Source organism: Ahaetulla prasina, chromosome 4 (genome assembly GCF_028640845.1).
Source record: "Ahaetulla prasina isolate Xishuangbanna chromosome 4, ASM2864084v1, whole genome shotgun sequence".
Lineage (NCBI taxonomy): Eukaryota > Metazoa > Chordata > Lepidosauria > Squamata > Colubridae > Ahaetulla > Ahaetulla prasina.
Window position 1 is genome coordinate 53394423 of NC_080542.1, and position 23467 is coordinate 53417889.

The 23467-nt window shown below is 37.7% G+C and overlaps 1 protein-coding gene across 6 annotated transcripts in view; it reads right to left on the bottom strand.

The window, feature by feature from the left end:
* Window positions 1-23467, bottom strand: part of TANC2 (tetratricopeptide repeat, ankyrin repeat and coiled-coil containing 2) — a 329859-nt gene that overhangs the window by 165046 nt on the left and 141346 nt on the right. For 5 of the 6 annotated variants that reach the window (XM_058179549.1, XM_058179545.1, XM_058179543.1 and 2 more), the window contains exon 4: window positions 22788-22970. In XM_058179549.1, coding sequence (XP_058035532.1) covers window positions 22788-22970 — 183 coding nt within the window. The remainder of the gene's footprint in view (window positions 1-22787; window positions 22971-23467) is intronic. The other variant, XM_058179546.1, reaches the window with a different exon arrangement.

A 23467-nucleotide genomic window follows, 5' to 3' on the forward strand; every position in this document is an offset into this window, starting at 1 on the left:
AGACATTTATTGAATTTTGCACCATTTTACAATCTTCCTTACCATAGTTGTTAAGTGAATCACTGCAGTTGTTAAATTAATAACATGGTGGCTAAGTGAATCTGGCTTCCACATTGTTTTTACTTGTTAGAAAGTTGTAAAAGTAGATCATATGATGCTGGGACACTGCAACCATCATAAATATGATTCAGTTGCCAAGTGTCCAAATCTTTATTATATGACCATGGGGATGCTGCAAAGGTTCTAAGTGTAAAAAATGGTCATAAGTTATTTTTTTTTCAGCACCGTTGTAACTTTGAACAGTCATTAAATGAAATGTTGTAAGTGGAGGGCTACCTTTATTCATACATTTCCAAAATATCTATAAAACAAAGTATTTTCCATAGCAGTTCATAACTAAATATATTTTGAAACTCAAATGCAGGCATATAGTATTCTTCCAGTAGCGTCAGCAATTATGAGCTAAGGAAGTTTCAGGATGAATCAGCAGAAAGTCTAGGGCAAGCTTTGGGCCAATAAATGGCAGGTCTTGATGAAAAGGCATTTGCCAGGCTAAGAAACGGACATCTGAAATTTCCCCCATTCCTTGACAATTTTAAATATGTTACATTCTAAGTAAAGAATGTAAAATTCTGCATTTATTATTTATTTACCGACTCTTCAAATATGCTCTTTTAACAAACAATATCTTCATAAAATAGTATTCTAGAATGTACTATCTTACTTTAAATGTTAATATGAGTTACCCAGTATGAATGAAAGTAAAACATTTTTATGATTTTTATGATTAGGGTATGTTCATTTTTAATTATGTACAATTAAATTTCATAAAATAGTATTCTAGAATGTACTATCTTACTTTAAATGTTAATATGAGTTACCCAGTATGAATGAAAGTAAAACATTTTTATGATTTTTATGATTAGGGTATGTTCATTTTTAATTATGTACAAATATTCAACGAAGGGTGGAATATAAATCTGAAAAATAAATAAGCACACATGACTGCTTCAGTCTACTTGTAGCTGATATAAATAATTCCTACTTATAATTATAACTGCCCTATTCTATGGAATTCTCTTCCCTCTGGCAGGTCCCCCATCCTTTTACCCTTTTTAGAGGATATAGCAGTGGTGAAATCCTGCCAGTTCTGTCCAGCTTGCGTGAACCAGTAGTGGAGGTTGAGTGTGGGTTCGTGAACTGGTAGCGGCGGCAGCGCAAGGCTCCACCCACTTGCCCGGACATCATTGTTAAAACCAGGAAGTAACCCGTTTTTGACCCTCTGCGCATGCACAGAAGGCTTTGTGCATGAGCAGAGGAACAAAAATTGGACCTGATGATGGCCACAAGCGTGTGCGGTGTGTGCACTTCCAAAATGGTAGGAAGGGTAAGTAGATTTCACCACAGGGATATAGCCATATAACCATGTAAGGAAATAATTAGATTGTGAACCCAAAATAGGCAGTGATAAAGGCCTGGTCTTGATGATGTCAAAAAGTATATAAAAGACATGTATTCCTTTTTCTCATTGTCCCCTACTCAGCTACCACATTTAGCTCAGAGGATCCGCTTTTGCAAAAGCTTATAGATATAATAAAGGCTCTTTTATTGTTCAACATATCTCCTGTTGATTCACCTGAAATTTGCACTTCTCACAATCTTCTTGAAGACCATAAAAAGCTCTCTCTTCCCCCAAGATCTCACTTCCCCCAAGAAAAAGGCTAAGGTTAGAGCCCAGCAATTACATTTGTTAATTACGGAAGAATTTTAGTCATGGCACCAAGTTTTGGTTTTATTGCTTTTGAGTTTGTTTTTACAAACAAACAAATTAACTGGTTGTTAAGACCCCCAGGTTCAATCAGTTTGGTTGAACTTTGATTGTTTCATTAGGATTTGCCAACCCATAAATTGAAGCAAGTTTTCTTATAATTTCTCAACATTCCTTCTTTGGTACAAGTATTTAAAGGTTCATGTTAAATCTATTCCTTTGATTTTCCTTTGATTTTCTTACAGTTACTGTCTCAGCAACCAATTTTATGATTGTGGAGTTCAAGATCTATAAAGCCTTAAGGTACACAAAATGTTCCAACCAGGCCACAGTTGTAAGATTTTTTTTTTCATTACATGCACCATTTAATTTACAGCTTATTTTTCTAACCCAATAACATAAACCAGCTTATAAGGTTAATGATTAGTTAATATAAAACATTTCCTGCAAAACCTTCTGATAAGAAGTCCTAGACAAGAGCAAACAGGATGAAACATCAGAAGAATCCATCTCCGAATTTCATGTAACTGCATATGAGTTTTTAAATTAGAAGCAGTTACTGAAATTCCAGGTCAGACTCATATGATACCTATAAATACAAGAGCATTTAAGATTTTTCCATGGTATATTTCTATTTATTCCCTTATTCAAGATATTTGTATGCCTAGGTGGAGGGAGGAGAGGATGTAGATAAGAGAAGGAGAGGAAGGTTTGGAAAGTAAAAGAAGGTAGAAGAGGGAAGAGTGTTAAAAAGGGGGGTGGTGACTGGGCAAGCCCGACTAATTGTATATAACTGTACATTGGATGAATTATTTGATATGATTGTAAAAATAAAACTTTAAAAAAAAAAGATATTTGTATGCCTTGAAAAACTGTACCAGTTTAAGCAAGGATTTTAGTTGTTCAGCATAAGCTCTCCCATTTAATATCCATTTTACACAGCAATTTTTCTATAGAAACATTGCAGATGACACAATACATTTTCTGTAGAAATATTGCAAGTGATTATATAAAATCTGTTGAAGAAAACACTGTACTTGTCTGCAGAATAATCTATGTTTTAAAATGGTGGTGTTTTTCCAGCATGACATTTTCTTATCAGATTCTCACACCAATTCTATTATTTCCAGCCATTTGTCTTAGAAAATTACCTCACAAAAAGGCACAACATGCCCTTAAAGGTGAGGAGACGGACCTAACAATTACAGATTTATCCTTATATCTTTATGCTATGATGCAGCTTATTTCACAGTTTCTTCATAAAATCACACATCTTATATGTTCATCTAGCATTTTCCACCCACAGCAAACTATTTTTGTGTTTTATGCTTCTCTCCATTTCCACCCCCAGCAATCCTTTGAGGATTCTAGGTTGCTTGGCAAAGAAATTGGCTACATTCCAAATTTGACAGGGACAACTAATATATCCTACAGTCTTTTTATGAAATCCAGCATTATGGGTTCATCTTTCCTGCAAGGAATAGAAAATCCCTAACCTACCTCAGGGATTTTGATATCCCTAATTTTGATACCTGGACTCAGTTAGCCAAAACAGTGTGATCTTGTCCTAGTAGGGTTAAAGAAGAACTACTTCTGTGTCAGGACTTTTTCATCAACATTTTTGGTCAAAAACTCCTAATTTTAACATGAAGAGCATAGAATCTGATAAAATTATCAATTAACAGAGCTTCAGATGTCCCTCTCTACATGTCAAAATATACTAAACATACTGTATTTTTCGGTGTATAAGATACACTCCCTCTCCCCAAAGTGGGTGGAAATGTCTGTGCATCTTAAAAAGCAATGGTTGCTGAAATTCCACCCATTCCCACCCTTTGGCCTCTGCCTCCCAGCAATTCACCTCTTTGCAGCTGATTGACAGTTGGATCTGCCTCCCAGAATACTGTCTATCAGTATTTTTTCAGGCTGCAGGGATCTTCACCACCCATCGCCGCCCATCACCGTTGCCGCCTATCGCCGCCTGCGCATACCCCATTTTCAGTCTCCGTAAGTTCTGTTTTGGTCTCTGTGCATCATTTTTGGCTTCCCTGAACCCCATTTTCAGCCCTTTCCAGGCGGCATGAATTACCACTGCCTATCCCTGCCGCCTGGAATGGGCTGAAAATGGGATGCATGGAGGCCAAAAATGGGGCCAAAAATGGAGACAGTAATAGGCAGCAGCGGCAATGGGCCATGACGGTGGCGATGGGTGGTGGCAATCCCTGCAGCCTGGAATAGCTGGTAGACAATATTTCAGGAGGCAGATCCAACCACCAATCACTGCTTGTGCTAAATCAAACTGATCAGGATGTTTGCTGCAAGGAGGAAAATTGCTGGGAGGCACAGACAGAGGCAGATTTTTTTTCTTGTTTTCCTCCCCAAAAGCTAGGTGTGTCTTATAGTCCGGAGTGTCTTATAGTCCAAAAAATATAGTACTTCACTTTATCTCTGCCCACATATTGGAACATAATATATAATAAAAACGTAAATATTTTGAGATCCATTGAGATACAAAATGCATAATTTTTTTTAAATTTACATTTATATCCCGCCCTTCTCCAAAGACTCAGGGCGGCTTACACTATGTTAGCAATAGTCTTCCATACTATTTTTGCCAATCCGGCACTGTTTGGGAAATGTTGAGGTGATTGGGCTGGTGAAATTCTAATCTCATAGCAAACAGCCTTGAAGATGCCAGCACGAACAGGATTCCAAACTTCTCTGTTTTTCCTCAGTTGTCAGTTCTTCCTCCCAATTTCTGATCATAAAGAAATACATCATTATTGCCCATTTTTCCTCCCCTCCCTTCCTCAATTGATGGCAGAACATGAGGAGGCACCAAGCCAAAGACCTTTTAAGTAACTCAAGGTGGCAAACATATATACATATTCTTCCTTGTTCTAGTTTCCCTACAACCACAACCCTGTGAGGTTGGTTGGGCTGAGAGAGAGTGATTGGCCCAAAGTCACCCAGCCAGCTTCCATGCCTAAAATGGGACTAGAACATCAGTGTCGTGATTTCTAGGTTGAAGCTTTAACCACTAGACCAAACTGGCTCCCATTAAAACATTCTTGTTCTGCCGAAGTGCATATATAATATTTTTATTATGTATCTCAAAGTACTGCTTTGAATTAAAGACCAATTTCATAACTATATACTACAGATCTCAAATTAAATAAGATGTTTTTTTTAAAAATATATAAAACAACCAATTCTGTTCCAGAACAATTCTAACTAGTAAATTTTCATCAGTACTATATAACATTGTTAAAACCATATAACTTGCATAACACAATATAAAATAAGAAATGTATTCGTCTGCAGTTAAGATAAACATTTTGACAGAATAGTCATCTTAATTAAAAACATATTTATTTATAACTAATTTACAAGAAATATTTACTTACTTAAAAATAATTAACAATTTGAGGAATGTAGCCAAGATGATAAAGAGATAACCAAAACTATACAGAGCTCCTAGAATTTCTCTAGTTTTACTCTATTTGTTTGCTACTGTTACTTACAACACGTTTGTCTTATCAACTGCATGTCTATCAATATTAAACTTTAACAGCTATGTGTGTAACTATTCATAAGCTTAATGTAGATTTATATCATTTCCACCATAATGGAATCATCACAGAGGAGGCAATCCTCTTATATGCAATAAAAACAGAAATCTCTTCATATAACTTCCCCCCCTCCTCACTCCTTCTATGATCAGGGCCTTCATGAGGCAAAGGGGCTTGTGTGGGTAAGTGAAATTGTGGGCTATGTCATTGGACATATATATGTCCAAAAGGGTCTCCCAGGGAAAACAGGCCATGATAGATACCTCAGACTAAAACCATTCACATCTGCCAATCCGCGTGGCAGATTATGGTCTATTCCTTCCACATGCCAATACAACCTCAAAAACAGCCTTCATTCCCCAGAGGCCCTAGGGCAAGAATCCATGGCAGTAGGAACACCTGCCTGAAGGCAGAGCGTGCTAACAATCACCATGTTAAATCAGGCTGACTTTGGACTTTGGACATAGGTACAATCAACATTTGAACAATGAAAATAGATGCTCGACTAAAACTGCTGACTGAACACAACAATATGCATTGGGATATCATTGGATTATGTGAAAAACGATGAGAAGGTGAAAATTTAGTTGAACTAGTTGGGCATTTACTCAACACTAGAGGTACTGAAAATGGACGATGTGGTGGAGTTGATTTTCCCATCAACCAAAACCTGAAAGACTCTGTAGTAAAATTTGAAAGTATATCAGACGTGATAGCCCAATGCATCATTCAATTGAATGAACAATACAAGCTTCAAATCAGCCAAATTTACAAACTGTGTAATGATGATGAGGTTGAAGAGTTTTATAATAATATGGCCCACCTTCAAGGAAAAGAAAAATAACAATACAAAATTCTAATGAAAATCTTTAATACAAGAATAGAGAAAACAATACTTAGAGAAAAAACAACTGGCCCTCATGGAAGTGGCACAGAACTTTGTATGGAAGATAATAGAGGTGACAGACTAGTAGATTTTGCTAAAGGACAGGAACTTTATATTACGAAGTCATTTTACAGGAAAAAAAGTTACTGTGTTTCCCCGAAAATATGGCCTACCACAAAAATAAATCATAGCTTGATTTTTGGGGGGTAGGCCTAATATACGCCCTACCCCAAAAATAAGCCCTAGTGAAGGGGGTGGGCATGGCCAGCATAGGAGGCAGCCCTTCCCTTCTCTGGTCACCTCATGGCTGCTGGGCCCTTTAACCGAGGACCGCAGATCAGCTGATCCACTGAGGGCTGGGAGTTCTCTCTCTCCGGGTGCCTGGAGATATTTCCAGCGCACTCTTGCTAGCCCCAGTTTTGCCCGTGGTGCCAGGCAACCTTGCAGCTGAGGGCTTCTCTGTTCTGCAGCTTACCTTGTAGCTATGGAGCACCATTTGCACTCCGGTGTTACTTAGACTACTGCTACGATGAGGCAGAAAGCCATGCGGACCATTGGAATCGGCAGAAAATGCACATGGAAGAGTCCATCTAGGTACACCAGCAAAATTGACTACATCACGTCAAGTAATAAAACCATATTCTGCAATTGTACTGTCATCAATTGTTTTAACATTGGAAGTAACCATAGAATGGTACAAGCTAAAGTGTAGATAGACTGTCGAAAGGAACATATGAAAATGATAAAGACATAATGAAAAACAAAAATAGTGATAAGCTGTTAGAGGAGAAGAGTGATTTTGAGATTAATCTATCAATTCACTTTGCTCTATTGAAAGATTTAGAAGAGATTAAAATTATGGACCAAAATGAACAAATAGTCAAAACCATCCTTGAATCCACTGACGTCCATAGCACCACTGGAAAAACACTTTGTACAGTCAAAAATATCTGATGAAACTATTTAATGAAAAAAATGACGACAATGAAAAATACCTTTCACTAACAAACTGAACTTTGAACTTTGCAAGACCATAAGAAAACATTTCCAAAAAATTGCGGATTTTTTGCAATTGAAGGCAATTGAAGAAAACAAAGAGAAAATGCAAGCTGAAAAAAGGTTTTTGCATTAAAACATGAAGATAGCTCTGTGTAGAACAAGATGGGAAATGTTAGAAACAATTGGAAAATTATAATCAAGAACTATACAAAGAGCAAAATCACTCAAAAGTAATAACATCCACGAAAGAAGAAATGCCAGAGATCCTAGTGGAGGAAGTATCAAGTGCCATAAAATCAATAAAAAATGGCAAAGCTTCAGGAAATGTGTTACAGTTGAAATGCTGAAAGCTGGTGGTCACAGTTTACACAAGATACTAGCAAAACTGTATTCGAGATGCCTCAGAGAAGAATAAATACCTGATGCATGGAAAAATGCTGAAGTGATTTTTATACACAAGAAAGGGCCCCAAGATGATTTAAAGAACTATCGCCCAATACATCTACAAGGCTTTCTACATCTACAAGGCTTCTCACCAAGGTTTTCTACAAGTCATTTACAAGATAATAGCAAAAAGACTATTGAGAACATTAAATGATGCACAGCCAAAGGAGCAGGTAGAGTTCAGAAGTGGCTACAGCCCAATGGATCACATTCAGGTTATTCAGGAAGTAATTGAAAGGCACAACCATTGCTCTTTACATGGCTTTCATTAACTACGAAAAAGCGTTTGACTCAGTATTCCAACAAGCAATAGTTAAGGCATTGCTCAACCAAAATGTAGACACTGCTTACATAAGATGTACAATTAATACATGAAAAAACAATGGCAATAATTTGCTTTAATGATTTTAAAGTGGAAATCAACATAGAATGAGGTGTACGACAAGGGCATATAGTATCCCCTATCATCAGCCTGCCTTAAAGAAGTATTTCGCAAACTAGACTCGGCAAAAGATGGAATAAAAGTCAATGGTTTTTGGCAGTGGTTTGCTCTCCAAGCTTGTTTCAATTTACTTTCTGAACATTTCGTCATCAGCAGAATTTTCTTGTCCTATTCTCCTTAGCTTATATCTTGTTTGCCATGTTGTCAGTTGGTCATCTGATTGATTGTTCTTTTGAAGCTACATTTAAATTCTGTGCAGCTGATTGGTTCTCTTGTTAGTTGTTTGAATGAGTTATTATATATTCATATGTTGGATCTAGGTCAATATGCTTGTTAATTGCTCCTTTAGTAGAATACCAGGCTTCAATAAATTCACGTGTGTGGCAGGTATTAGGATGGCTAATGATTTTTGTTCCTTCCCAATCAAACTGTTAATGTTTATTATCAAGGTAGTTTGAGATCAGGGATTTTTGGTTATGCCCAGGGGTGAAATTTATTTACCTTCCCTATTGGTTTACCAATGTATGAGCGCTGTCATCTGCGCATGCGCAAAGCCTTCTGAGCATGCACAGAGGGCTTAAAATGTTGCAAAAAGGGAAATCATGATGTCCACACGGATGGGTAGAGCCTCCTGCAGCCACCGCTACTGGTTCACCTAAGCCGGATAGAACCAGCTGGATTTCACCCCTGGTTATGCTGTTTAACTGCTAGCAGATATTTATGAACCTTTGTTTTCAGTTGCCTTCCTGTTTGTCCCACATAGAATTGGTTAACAATCATTGAAATTGATTTTGTAGTTTTGTAGTTGAAATCAAGGCCTTTTATGAGGACGGCCTTTTCATCTTCAGATAATGGTCTACTGGACAAATTTTTGATCCATGAATTTGAATTGTCATCTTGCTGTTTAGGAGTAATCTTTGCTAATTTCTTTCTTAGGACGTCATGTTTTCTGGTCTGGAGTTTGTCAGATATCATGTTGATTGTGTTTTCCAATTTTTCTGTGAGATCTTGTCCAATTGCGCTATTCAGTTTTTTGTTTGTTAATGATGCATTGGTATTTCTCCAGATTATTTTGTGCATCAGTAATCATGAACTGAAGCATTTTACACCTGTTTTTGTAGGCTAGTTTCCATGCTTGTGGGTGGTTAATTGGAAGTCTGTAGCATATGCTTTTTGGTAGTGTTTTCTTTCGGAGGCACTCATGGAAGAAGTGTAATTGTTCACAGGTCAATGACTGTCTGATTACAAAGGTCTCCCAATGAAGGGCATGTTTAAGCAGTTTACGCCCATATAACTGAAATAATAGAAAATATTTGTAGCTTGGGTTTTAGATTTTGGCAGTCATTTGCTCTCCAAGCTTGTTTCAATTTAGTTTCTGAACATTTCATTACCAGATTAGGTAACATCATTAGCAGGATTGTCTTGTCCTATTCTCCTTAGCTTATAAATGTCTTGTGTGCTAGTGTGGTCAGTTGGTCGTTTGATTGGTTGTTCATTTGAAGCTATATTTAAATTCTGAGCAACTGATTGATTCTCTTGTTGATTGGTTGTTCAAATGGTCTGGTTTCGTATATATTGATTTGTTGGATCTAGATCAATATGCTTGTTAATTGTTCCTTTAGTAGAATACCAGACTTCAATAAATTCAAGAGTGTGGTGGGTGTTAGCATAACTAATGATTTTTTGTTCCTTCTCAAAAAATCAATGGCGCCTATTTAAATCACTTAAGATTTGCAGATGATATTGTTTTCTTCTCACAAAACCCAGAAGAGCTGCAAAGACACACAGAAAAGCTGCACAAAGCAGGAGAACTACTTGGTTTTAAAAAATTAACCTGAAAAAGAGCCAGGTTATGTTTAATAATTTCACCAAAGAAAAAAAGAAAATTATATCTGGAAAAGAACTAAACACTGTAGACCACTACATATACCTTGGCCAATTGATCTCAATGAAAGGTGATACAATAAAGGAAATTGAATGGCATGTTAAATGTGTTTGGCAGGCATTCGGCAACCTAAGCACAATTTTCAAGAACAATCTCCCCCTATGTTTGAAGACAAAGATTTTTGATCAGTGTGTGCTATTTGTTATAACATATGCCAGTGAAATATGGACACTAACCTTACAATTGATATAAAAGCTAAGAGTGATGCAAAGAGCCATGAAAAGATACATGCCCAGCATTACAAGACAAGATAGAGAAGCCTGCACATGGATTAGAGTATGATGATGATATCATTAAGAGAATAAAAGAAATGAAATGGAAATGGGCTGGTCACATAGCAAGAAGAACTGATGGCAGGTGGACCAAGGCAGTCATAGAATGGATCCCACTTGATAAAAAGCGTCCATGAAAGAGGCCTAAAACAAGATGAATCTTCAACATCAGCAAAGTATTGTGGGCCCAGTTGGCAAAAGAAAGTTCAGGATTGTATTGGTTGGAAACATGAAGAAGAGGCCTTCATCCTGCAGTGGATAGACAATGGTGGTGGTGGTGGTGATGATGATGAACTTTCCCAAAGGAAGTCTTCATAACTACATGGATTTTAAAATTAATAATCTCATGACCAATAAAATTCATTTGGATTTGATTAACTTTGATATTTATATACTACTTTTCTGTAAAATTAAACACAATCTAAAATTAATCAAACTCAAATTGCTAAGCAAAAGAAAATATGAATGAAAAGTATAGGTAGTCCTTGACTTACAACCACAATTAGAGCCAGAATTTTGATAGCTAAGCAATGCTATGGTTAAGCAAGTTAACATGTAAACAGACCTAATTTCACAACCATTTTTACTGTTGTCATTAAGAGAATTACTATAGTTTATTAAGCAAATCATGTAATTTTTAAGCAAATCATGCAATTGTTAAGTGAATTCTGCTTCCTTTATTAACATTTATTAACATTACTTGTTGGAAACCACTGAAAAGCTGATCTCTGACTACAGGATGATACAAATAATCATAAATGCAGTTGTTAAGTGTCCCAATAAAAATCATATTATCATGAAGGTGAAGCAACGGTCAGAACTTGCAGGACAGATCATTCCTACTTGAGCAAGGGTTGGACTAGAAGAGTTCCAAGGTCGACTTCCGGTGGCTCCGCTTCATTAATGGCGGGCTATTTCAGACCGCCAGTTTTGTGTGATTCTGAAGAGCTGTTTAGACAGCGTTAATCTGCTGTCAAGCAGCTTGAAAATCTCTTCCCTCGGGCAAAGGAGGGGGAGGTGAGCATTCGGGCTGAAGTAGAGCCCCCAAGGAAAGCCCCAGGAAGATTTCTGGTGGCTTGTTGGGAACGCTCCTTCTATAGCCCAAAAAAAGCTCCGGAATCCAGAACGCTTCTGTCAAATGGCAGAACAAAACGCAGCGCCCATCTCTGTGACTGAAATGGATTACTGAAGGACTGCTAATGCGGACAGAGCTGAAAACAGGAGCGTTGGCATTTGATTGTAAGAAGATTTTAACTCCTTGACAGAGAATGTATTCGTATTCAAGATTGGAGATGATGAAAGGAAATGGCGTTTTGTGTATTGGAAGTGAAAGCTAAGCTAAGTGAAAGCTAAGGAAATGCTTATTACAATTGCTGGCAAGGAACCTTTAAGAAGAATATAACAAGATTTTTTTTAAAAATGGAAAAAAAAAATTAAATTTTTTTTTTTATCTTTTTCTTACAGTGTTTAAGAAGAAAAGCTTACTGATTTTTTTTCTCTTCTTCTTGGTATTACTTAGTTTAAAAATGGCCTTCAAGCAAAGAGATTTAACCACTTAAATCTCTTAACCACCAAAATATTGGAAATTTCTTCAGTTCAGATATGGAACAGATACGGAAATTAAAAGAAGATATTAAAGAATATTAAAGAAATATTAAAGAAAGTCTAAGGAATTTTTTACAGGAGCTTATGGAGGCTCATCTTTCAGAAATAGATCAAAAATTTAATGAAATGGAGAAAGAAATACTGGATTTTAAAGATATGGTGGAAGAGCAGAGGAGGGAGATGAAAAAATTAAAGGAATCAATTACCCCATTATTGTTATCTAGTATTCAGACAGAAGAAAGAGTGGATGAACTTAACCAAATTAATTTAGATTTGCAAAGGAAAATGGACGAAGTTCAAATTAATTTGAATTTAGAAAATAAAATAGATGATATTCAGGTTAAGATAAGATAGGGCAGATGAAGAAGGGGTTATATTACAATATAAATTAATGGAATATGCTATAAGGGTGAGGGGATTAAGAGAATGCAAAGAGGAAGATTTGAAAGAGATTTTTATTCAGGCCTTTGCTCAGATAGAGGGAGTGGAACCAGAAGATTTTGAAGTTAATATTGAAAAAAATTATCGTGTTAATTCTTGATTGGCAAGGCAGAAGTGTTTACCAAGAGATGTGGTTATTTATTTTACAAATAAGAAGATTAGGTATGGAATTTTGCAAGCATTTTATAAAAATAAATTTCAAATATTAGGACAAGATATAATAATGATGAAGGAAATTCCTCCTAAAATGTTAAGAAAGAGAAAAGAATTTGCTTTTTTAGTGGATGAGCTTAAGAAACATCAGATATATTTTAGATGGGAGGTTCCAGCTGGTTTAACAGTGAATTATAAAGGAAGAAAGTATTTTCTCAATACAGTTTTTAAAGCACGAGATTTCTACACTAATGTATTAAAGATTGGGAACCCTTTATCAATAGATGTTAAGTTGAATGGTAAATAGATGGTGGAAAATGTGTAAGACAGAAGAAGGGGAGGAAGAATGTTTAATTCTATTATATATATATATATATATATGATTATGGTTAATTTTTGTAAATGATTTATTTTGGATATAAATGTGTAATTTTAGGGGTACTATTTGATATATTTGAGGTATAAAGGAATAGGAAGATGGAATATTGTTTAACTTTGGAGGATAGATAGTAAAATTTAGGAATTTGGATTAAATATTATATTTAAGAGATGGATGTAATGTTGTTATATGGCTAACTAGAATTTAATTGTTATAACAGATATATTTTGGATAAGTTATAGGTGTAATTTTAATAATGTTATTTGATATAAGCAAGGTAAAGTGAAGATTTTAATTATTACAATTGATATATTGGGGAGATAATATAGGATTAATAATAATATTTGTAATATTATTTGATGTATATAAATGATATCAAAGATATGAAAAGATGGATTATTGTTTACTCTTGAAGGTTGGACAGAAAAATTTAAGAAATTAAGTTGGAAATATGAACTATTCTTGAGAGACTGCTTAAGGAAGAAAGACATTTTAGAAGAACCCTTGGTGAATATTGGAAGATGGAACGTTGTTTTGGTATTGATTGATGAAGGTTTGATATTAAAAACTATGTACTTTATTGAAGAACAAACGCCAACTCAATCGGAAATTTCTGAGAACTCTAGGAGTGGAATGGTCTGATATATAATGGATTGGAAGAAATGTATTTTCTTTGTTTCTGGAAGGGGAGTTGAGGTTTTAAGGAGTGACTATGGATTATGATTTGTGTTATATTTTAATTTTTGCTGTTAGTTTTATACCCTGTATTTGGTTCTGGGAAATCCCGGGGGGTGGGGGGAGGAAGGGGAAGGGAGGGGGAGGGGGATGAGGGTATAAAATGGATTGATAGTTAATGTACAAAGATGATTGAAGATGTATAATTAATGTAAGATCGGAGCTGCCTGGCTACCATTTCAGAATGATGGGGAAGAAAGAAGTAGAAGAGAGAAGGAGGTAGGAAAGAGAAGAGGAGGAAGAGGAAAGGAAGGAAGAGGGATAGAAGAGGGAGAATGAAGGAGTAGGGAGGAAGGAGGAGAGGATGTAGATAAGAGAAGGGGAGGATGGTCGTGGAAAGTAGAAGAAGGTAGAGAAGGGAAGAGAGTTAAAGGAAAGGGGTGGTGACCGGGCAGGTCCAATTAATTGTATATGATGGTACACTAAATATGTTATTGGATATGAATGTTAAAATAAAACTTTTTTATATAATAAAAGAGTTCCAAGGTCCTTTCCAACTCTGTTATTCTGTTATAAATCACATTTTTTTAGATTATTGTTACTTTGAATCAACATTAAACAGTAGTTGAGGACTATCTATAATCTTTATAGTTCTCATTAATAAAAATAATAAAAAACAGTAATTTTTTTTAAAGTGCCAATCTATATACACTAATGATTTAGTAAAAATATGTCTGAATAAAACAATTATGAAGCATTTTAAAAGTCAGCAAAATTACTCTATTGCTCTCTTTACAAAAAAAAATGATGAAAGGAACAACCGATGATAAAAATAAATACATTTCCATACTATGTACCATGTTTCCCTGAAAATATAATGTGTCCCAAAAATAAGGTCACGCCTGATTTTTGGGATGGGCATAAATATATGCCCTCCCCCGAAAATAAGCCCTAGTGAAGGGGTGGGTGTGGCCAGCACAGGAGGCAGCCCTCCCCTTCCCCAGTAACCTCAGGGCTTTAATCGGATCAGCTGAGCCACTGACATTGGAAGAAGCCCTGCGATGAGCCGCCGCTGCTGATGTGCAGGAAATCTGCCCCTCCCCCACACACCTGCAGATCATCCTTTCAAAGAGGAGTTTCACCAGGATGAAGAGGTGGCTGGAGACAGCGTTTGTATCAGGTTGGCCTTTCTTCGTGAGGAGGACGATCTGGGGAGCGAGAGATTTAGGAAGCCTGAGCTGGCGTGGGGTAGTTTCTCCAGTGAAGCGTCTGATTCATCCCCAGGGGTGAGAATCTTGTGGGCTGGCCAGAGTGGGAGTGTCTGTGCTGAGCTTCAGAACAGGGTGAGAGGCAGGAAAATCCCCCCTCCCCATTTTAATATTTTCAATGTTGCAATCATGGAATATGCAGAGAGAGAGAGAGAGAGAGAACTCTCCCCAACCCTTCCAAGGCACCTACACACCTCCACTAACCTGCTTTCCTGCTCCATTCTCCACTGCCATGTGCAGAAAACACACAAACAGAGGTTTGCAGGAGCTCTTCGCCCTCCTGGCAGCGCTGCTCTCGGCCACCCTGCTGGGTGCTCCTGCCTGGCGCAGTATGAGTCAGCCAAGATCTATGACCTCTGGCGTGCCCCCCTCCCTGCTGCCAGCCTGCCAGGGTCCTTTGCCAGCGGCCACTGGTGGAGCCAAACCATTTTGGGCTGCTGAGCACCTTGCTGCAGGTCTACTTGGTGCTGCAGGCTCCAGGCTACGAGCTGAGCCCGCGCTCTTCAGGCCCTGGTGGGCACTAGCTCTCATGCTGGCTGTGCAAGGCAGTGCAGGTGGCGCCGCTCCACCAGCAGTATGGGAGCACTCTGGAGTGCCAAGAGCAGCCCAGCAGGATGGCCAAAAGCAGTGCTGCCAGGAGGGCAAAGAGCCCTCGCATGGCCAGAACAGCAGTTAGCTGTTCGGCAGCCATCCAGCAGCAAGACCAGCAAGGAGGGCAGGCAGAGGCCAGGGCGCACGGAGAACTTGGGTCATTGTGGTCATAGGCAAGCAAATGGTGGGACAGAGAGGGTGGGACCAGTGGGCTTGCTGCCTCCTGCACCTCAAAAGTAATATCCCCAGAAATAAGGCTAAACCCTTATTTGGAGGGTCAAAAGAAAATAAGACCCTGTCTTATTTTCGGGGAAACACAATAACAAAAGGGATTATTGGGACCTCTTTTTTCCCCCTTTTTTTTGGCAACTAGAAGCCATGAAAGCACTCAATGAAAAAAATGAAAGAAGTAACAGAAATGGTTTCACTTCAACCCTTAAGTTTAAGGTATTTTCATAAGATATACAGGTTCATAATACCAGTTTCTGTATTTGTCATCACTTTCAGAGCTCAATAAAATTATTTCTTTTTTAAAAAATTCTGAAATCTGAAATTATAATATGATAATTATATCTATAATACACATACAAAGTGCACATTATTATATTTGGCCTGAAAATGAAAACACAACATACAGAAAATACCTAATGACAATCCATAAACTCTAACTTCCCTATTACAAAAGAACTGATTAGTATTAAATTTACCTCATGAGTAGGCAGTAATATATGCTTAACATATCCACCTGCATCACTAACCCACACCTCCTCTCAATTAACTATAAATAATGGCACTAGGGATAGAATGTGTGTCTGCTTTTTATCAACTTTTTTTCAAATATTCATAGTAGAAGAATAACAAAAAATTCAACTAGGAGAACACTAAAAACAACATGGAATAAAATATCCTGGTGGTGATGGTGCTTTGGTGCCTGGCTAGCCAGGATGTCCCCACTTCTCACTTGGTCACTTTTCCTCTTCCTTCTGGGCAGCTGCTGGAGAGAGATGGCCTGCCCAGCTCCCCTCGCTTCTTCCCCAAAGCATTCCTTCGCTAACCTGCTTTCTAGCTCCCTTGTGTTTCTCTGCCACCGCATGCAGGGAAAGAAGTTTGTGGGACTAAAAAAAAACTTCAACCAGACCTTTCAACTTCTCACAAAAAAAAAAAAAGGATCTCACAAAGCTGGAAGGTCGGATTGAACTGGGATTTTTTAGTCCCACAAACTTCTTTTGTTGCCCCACACACGGTGGCAGAGAAACGCAATGGAGCTGAAAAGCAGGTGGCAAGGCAAACCCTCCAAGAACTCCAGGCGCTGAAACGGAGTTGTCTCAAGACAAGGATGTCATATACTGAAACACAGTGGCAGAGCTGCCACCTTTGAAGCAGTGAATGGGGACCAGGAGCATGAGGTGGTGCCGCAGGGCTGAAACAGCAGGTGGTGGAGGAGACAGCAGCCGCTGACAGGCATCTGCAGGGCAAGGCAGAGGGAGGCAAAGAAAGCACCTCCAGCAGCAGACGCAGCTGATGCGTAGTGGCAGAGGCCTTTCACTGTCATTCATCCTGGCTCAAAAACAACAGAGGGGGACCGAGGTTCCCCCACCCATTCTCGGTAGCATGGCAGTCTGGCTTAGGAGGGAAGTGAAAGGAAAGTGGCAGGTGGGCAGACAAGTCATTGAACAGGTGCTGGGAAGTCACCAAGCAGAAAGTGGCCATGCTGCAGGGGCTCTGAGGTATGCAGGTTGGGGCACATGTGGCAGCTCCCCCCCCCCGCCCATCTCACCTCACATCATGGCAATTTCATGCACCATCCTGCTCTGTTGTGGCCGCGAGCAACCAGATGGAGTGGGCGGGGCTTAACTAGGGCTTATTTTTGGAATAGGGCTTATATTAGGAGCAGGCGTGAAAATTGAGCTTGGGCTAATTTTCAGTGTAGGTTGTATTGTATTACAACCTACTGTAATACTGTATTAATAGTGGGATCCGAATTGTATTTATCAGGCTCAGATTATCTCCAGATGTTAGGCAAGTTCCAGCTGGGTCAGATTCAAAATCAAAGAATTTGTGGTCAGTGATTGCAGTAGGCTAACAATGGCTAACAATGAACCATATGGCACTTCTTATGGTGCAGCTAATTACTGAATTAATTCTCTAATAATTTTCCTAAACACAAATGCCAAAAGCACCATCAATCTGCATGGGATTAAAGGTGCCACAAGAAGTTTGGATTGGTTTTATTGATTTCATGGTCACTGTAAGTGTCTGGCATCAGAATATACATTGCTGAATGTTGTAGAATAGACAATAAAATGAAAAGCATATAGGCCAAATTTAACATGATTGCTAGAGATCCTATTTCTAATGGGAGGCTTGGGCATGAAACTCTTACAGTGATCACAGGAATCCACCCACAGGCAATTATATAAACATAGCTCAAACACTGCAAGTACATCCTCACTATCTCACTAAGTCTCTTTCATTCTCTTATATCAGCAAAGGGTGAGGGAGGATGGGAGGGGGGTTATTTTACAATTCTATACACACAAGAAGATTCCCCCCCACCATTTGAGTCCTGTCAAGTTGTAAAATAATAGACCGTGTTAAACAAATTAAGCCTGGTAAAGTTTCACCGATTTTTTCAATCATTGCTAAGGCTTATATAGTAATTTGGAATGGTGGGCTTCTGCATAAGCTTCACTGTTTACCTATACAGCTAGAACTGTGTATATACCAAAAGACTAAAACTTATCATAATGCCCATCTGCAACAACGCAATTGAGATTTACCTGCTAACTAATGGCTGATCAGTTTCTAAAGCAAATAGTATTTAAAAAACTTTTAAAATAAATTGTACGATTGAATCAATTCAGAGCATATTTCGGTGGGTGAGCAAGCAAATTTTACTGCTGGATACTTTGCTTTGGCCACAATCTTATACAGCAATACCTGGCTCAAAATATTTCTCTGAGCCAGGTTCTGCATTGCATACTGCATTCATTGACTTGAATTGCACCTGATTTCATTTCAATGTACTTCACTGTAGGAAAGATATAAGAACACAGATCGACACTATTTTTTTTCCTGAAAACTTCTGATACTTTTTCTAAGCTGTCTTGGAACGTTATGAATCCTGAAATGTGGAATCTAAATCACCGTCATTTGAGAGGCAAAAACCAAAGTTGTTCTGTAGTAGTCCAAGAAAATAATTATGGGGTCAAGCTGAAATACCTCTTGCATTTTACTAACTTATTCCTATATGAAGAAAACAGGGAATTTCAGTGACTGGGATAGATAGGTTGGAAGGAATTATCACATTGAATTATCACCAGCTGTTGATAATATTTGTTTTTTTCATATTTGTTTTAGAGCAGCATTACCCACAATCCTCAACATACAACCACAATTGGCATGGGAACTTTCATAATTATGCAATGTGGCAATTAAGTAAGTCAAGCCCAATTTTATGATCATTTTTTGCCATGGTCATTAAGTGAATTTGACTTTGCTTGTGAGAAGCCCGTTGGGAAGGTAACAAATAGTGATGACAAGGCCCTGAAGATCACATGACCTATCAAATTGTCAAGCACACACATTTTGATCATGTGACCATAGAGACAGTGTAATAGTCGTAAGTGCAAGGACAGTTGTAAGCCACGTTTTTCAGTGTCATTATAAATTTGAATGGTCTTTAAAACCTGAGCATATTTTGACCCCTGGGCTACATCTGGCCCTTTGGCTATGCTTGTCTACCCCATGTAAGATCAATTGGAAATTAGAAATCAAATTTAAATAAGTGTATATCATGCACATAGTACAACTCTTTCTTTTATTTTGAAGGCAACTAATTTTTAAAGAAAATTTACATACATGTGTACATATCTGTGCCTACGCACCTTCACACCTCTATTGGTTCGGTCCTCCACAACAGTCCCAGTTAATCACATAGTCCCATTGGAAAATTAACTGCCCACCCTGCATTAAATGAATAATCATAAATTGAGCACTAAGAAGTTATGTAGTTATAAAATTATTTCAAATTTTGTAGAAAAAAAAGAAGGAGAAGGGAAAGAGATAGATAGAATGATATGGTAAATTAATGTGTGTGTGTGTGTGTGTGTGTGTGTGTGTGTGTGTGTGTGTGTGTGTGAATTAATGTGGAAGGAGGAGAAAGAAAACTTGAGATTATGGGAACAACATCAGTGAATATGCCATATACTGTCAGGACTGGAGGATGAATGGGCATGTCAAGATGTACAACTTCCTATGGCAGTTAATACTGATCTAATGAGTGATTGCTGGAATATATAGTAATACGGTAGAAATGAAAATGGGGCCAAGTTATTTTCTGAGATGATGCAACTGAGATGATGACAGAGTGATGGGCAGATGGCATTCAAAGAGATTAACTAGAATACTAGAAAATACTAGAAAAACATATTAAAAACACAACTATAAAAAGGGTAGTATCCTGCATCAACCTTTAGGTGATTATCCTAAAGTTGTTAATACCTCAAGGAATGACTCAGCAAAATATTTTGGCTTACAGGTTGAAGAGCAACCAAGTTGGAGTTAGCTTGGCCTTTCTAGGTATAAATTTCTAAGGCCTGGAGAGTAGTAATGGAGCTTTTTTTGGGGGGGGGGGTCTTATACTCCGAAAAATACGGTAACTGGCAAATAGTGTTTGTATTTGCATTCACTGGAGAGGAAGCAATTACACGAGAGTAAGCAGGCACACAACAAGGTCTACATATAGAAAGGAATACCAGCTGGCCATATAGATTTAAAACAGAGTAAAAGAAGATATCCAAACAGCAACCCTGGGTCTTCAGGGATATGTAATTCTACCCTGCACAGGATAAATCCATGAGCATTGATCTGTTTTTCGATTATCAGAAATACATCTGTTTATCTAAATTAAGTATTTTTTTTATTCCCATTGAGTGTATTGCCCTCAATCAGATTTTAAATCTGAACAACTTCCTTGGATTTGTATATATAGCTTATAAATACATGTATTATTATTATTATTATTATTATTATTATTATTATTATTATTATTATTATTATTATTATTATTACTACTACTACTACTACTACTACTACTACTACTACTTTATTGTCATTGTATGTTTATACACAGTATACCCATACAATGAAATTCACATAATACCCAAAGACCAGGCCCAACACACATAACAATCCCCAAAAACACCCCCACCCACCACAAATTCCCTGCCCCTGAACCACGTAAACATCCACACAACAGACCAAGTAATGCTGTCCAACAGTTCACTGATGGTGGCCCTTTAGTTCATTATTGAGTGCAATTATAGCTCTGGGATAAAAACTATTCAGAAAACATGTTTATTTATCGTATTTATTTATCATATATCATATCATATGTTGGCTTCCTTAGATGTATCATCTGCTTGAAAGGACAATGCTCTTCAAATATGATCCCACCTCATCCCATCCTGCAACTCACTGGGAAAAATAGAGAGAAAGAAATATAAGTCAAACAAAAATCTAGTGCCGCATTGACTCTCCCCATATTTTCAAAATAGGATTGCTAACCTCAATATAATAAAAACCTTAATTCTTCATTCCAATTGCTCAATAAATATGCACTTTGTCTATGTGTGAATGCACTTGCCAAAAGCCAAACTCCAGAAAAAGACCAAGCTTAGAAAGGAAAAAATTAAATTAACTGAATTAATATTCAGTATTAATTAAAATCAATTGTCTGTAAAACTAGATAACTTATTTATTTAATCCTCATCTGATTATATAAGCCATTATTTCATTGACATAGATAGAAAGTCTTCCAGAATAGAAACAGAAAAAATAAAAACTACAGTACAATAGAAACAGAATAGCACAAAGGGTATGTACACTAGAAAATAATGGAAAAGAGTTACAAATCTTGATGAAATGGGCAAGGGCACGAGGTATTGGATAAGAGAGAAAATGAGAGAGGGAAGCCCCATTGATCTATTCTTAATTTTTTTTTTAAAAAATTGTTTAAACATCAGGCAAACAGCCCCTCCAATCTAATCTGATAGGCTCTACTCAGGAGCTAAAAGTTCTCTCTGCAAAAATCCAAGCAGGATTTTCAGTTTCTGAGCAAAAAGACACTAACAATAAATATGGCTTGCACTAGCTCCCTCACCTATCTCAGGCACCCTGTGTCCTTCATCTTCCCACATTGCCTCTCTGTTAGTATTTTGGCTTCCTCTCATCTCTAGGACCTGGATGAAAGCGCTACCAACCAAAGGAGTTCAGCTCCCTGTCATGCATGGAAGGGAATTCCTTTGATGGAGCTTCAGCTGAAAAAGCTAAAAGAGCCCCCAGAAATGAAAGAGTACTCTTTATAGGTGGTAGCAACTAGCAATCTTCCCTGATGGCTTTACCACTGAGTTTCTGGAAAAGCCAGCAGACAAGATTGCAAATTGTGATCACATGATCACAGGACACTTGGCAACCGGTCATATGTGCTAACCGATTACCAAGTGCCCAAATCGTGATCACATAACTGCAAGACATTTTGTGATGGTCAGAAGTGCTTTATAGGATGTAAAGCACCCTTTCAAAGGCCATCATAATTCCAGACCATTGTTATATGAAGGTTTAGGACTATCTGTGGTGAAAAAAGGTTGGGTCTCATTGTTACATGCTACTCCCACTACAGTAGTATGGTATATGCCAACCCATTCTACTGGGCTCTAGCCCCTGTTTATTTAAATTCACTCAAAATTTTATTTGTTATTTAGAATTACTTTATACCCTGCTAAATGACTAGCACCACATTTAAAGAGGAATAGCACCATGATTACTATGGATATCCTGACATTCTGATTTCCAAATACAAGTTGTCACTCCAAAGAATAAGCTGGGAAAATCCCAGCAATACCCTTGCTGGGTATATATACCCTTGCATTGTAGGAAAGGGATTTTGGATCCCCATTCCATTTCTTCATATATGAACATTCAAGTTAGAAAGATAGCAAGTTGATGGACACATCTGGGTTTAGAATCATGAATACAGCTGCTCCCTCAAGTCTTACCTATTACTGTAGGAAGAACTTAGGTGGGCAAAACTGATATCATTGTGTCATGCATATCAAATCAGAATCACAATTATTCACTGACTGGGCACTCAGCAAAATATTATAACAGCTAGTTTCTTCAACTGTTTTATTGACAAAAGTAAAACAGGTACAGGACAAGTGCAATACAACGCTAGTTAACATAAGCTACAGAAGTCAGGCAATCATCAGTGCAGTTTTGGGAGGGGGGAATTGAGGATGAGAATCTTTATTCAACAATTTGAATTTATAAATTTAAGTTCCTTACCAGTCAATTTCTTCATAGGCTGCAGTCGAACACTGATAGATTGATGTGTTAGTAATGGGGAAGATGGGAGAGAGCGGGACATGCCTTCCATAATTCGAATGTGCTGCATACCTTCAGGCACTGTGAGTGTTGGGATAGCATACTCTGGTTCAAAAGCACAATCGTTCTCTGCACAACTGCCACCTAAGACAAATCATTTCAAAAAGTGTTATTAATATAATAATGAACAGACAACATCTAGGGGACTTTACACTAAATTAGGAAAAATCTTTTGAGAAGCTAACTTCTTTCCCAATCTGTTAAGAAATCTTACTAATTCAACAATCAAAGCTTTACGCTCTTAACTGTATTCTATAGTATAGGAAATCAAGTTTAATTATTGTTTTCTTTAGGACTGTGTTCAGCATAAAAAGAACTCCTTATTTGCCTGTAACTGTAGTTCTTCAAATGCTTATCTCATATATATATATATATATGTTTTCTGAGGTTTTCGTAGGTGTTTGTATGTAGGTCTTTGGTTATTAGGGTTTTCTCCCGCGTAAAATTGGAAGTGTCTTGGCGACGTTTCGACGAAGTCTCATTCGTCATCTTCAGGCTTCAGCTTCATGCTTCTGGAAGCAGGAAGCTGAAGCCTGAAGATGACGAATGAGACTTCGTCGAAACGTCGCCAAGACACTTCC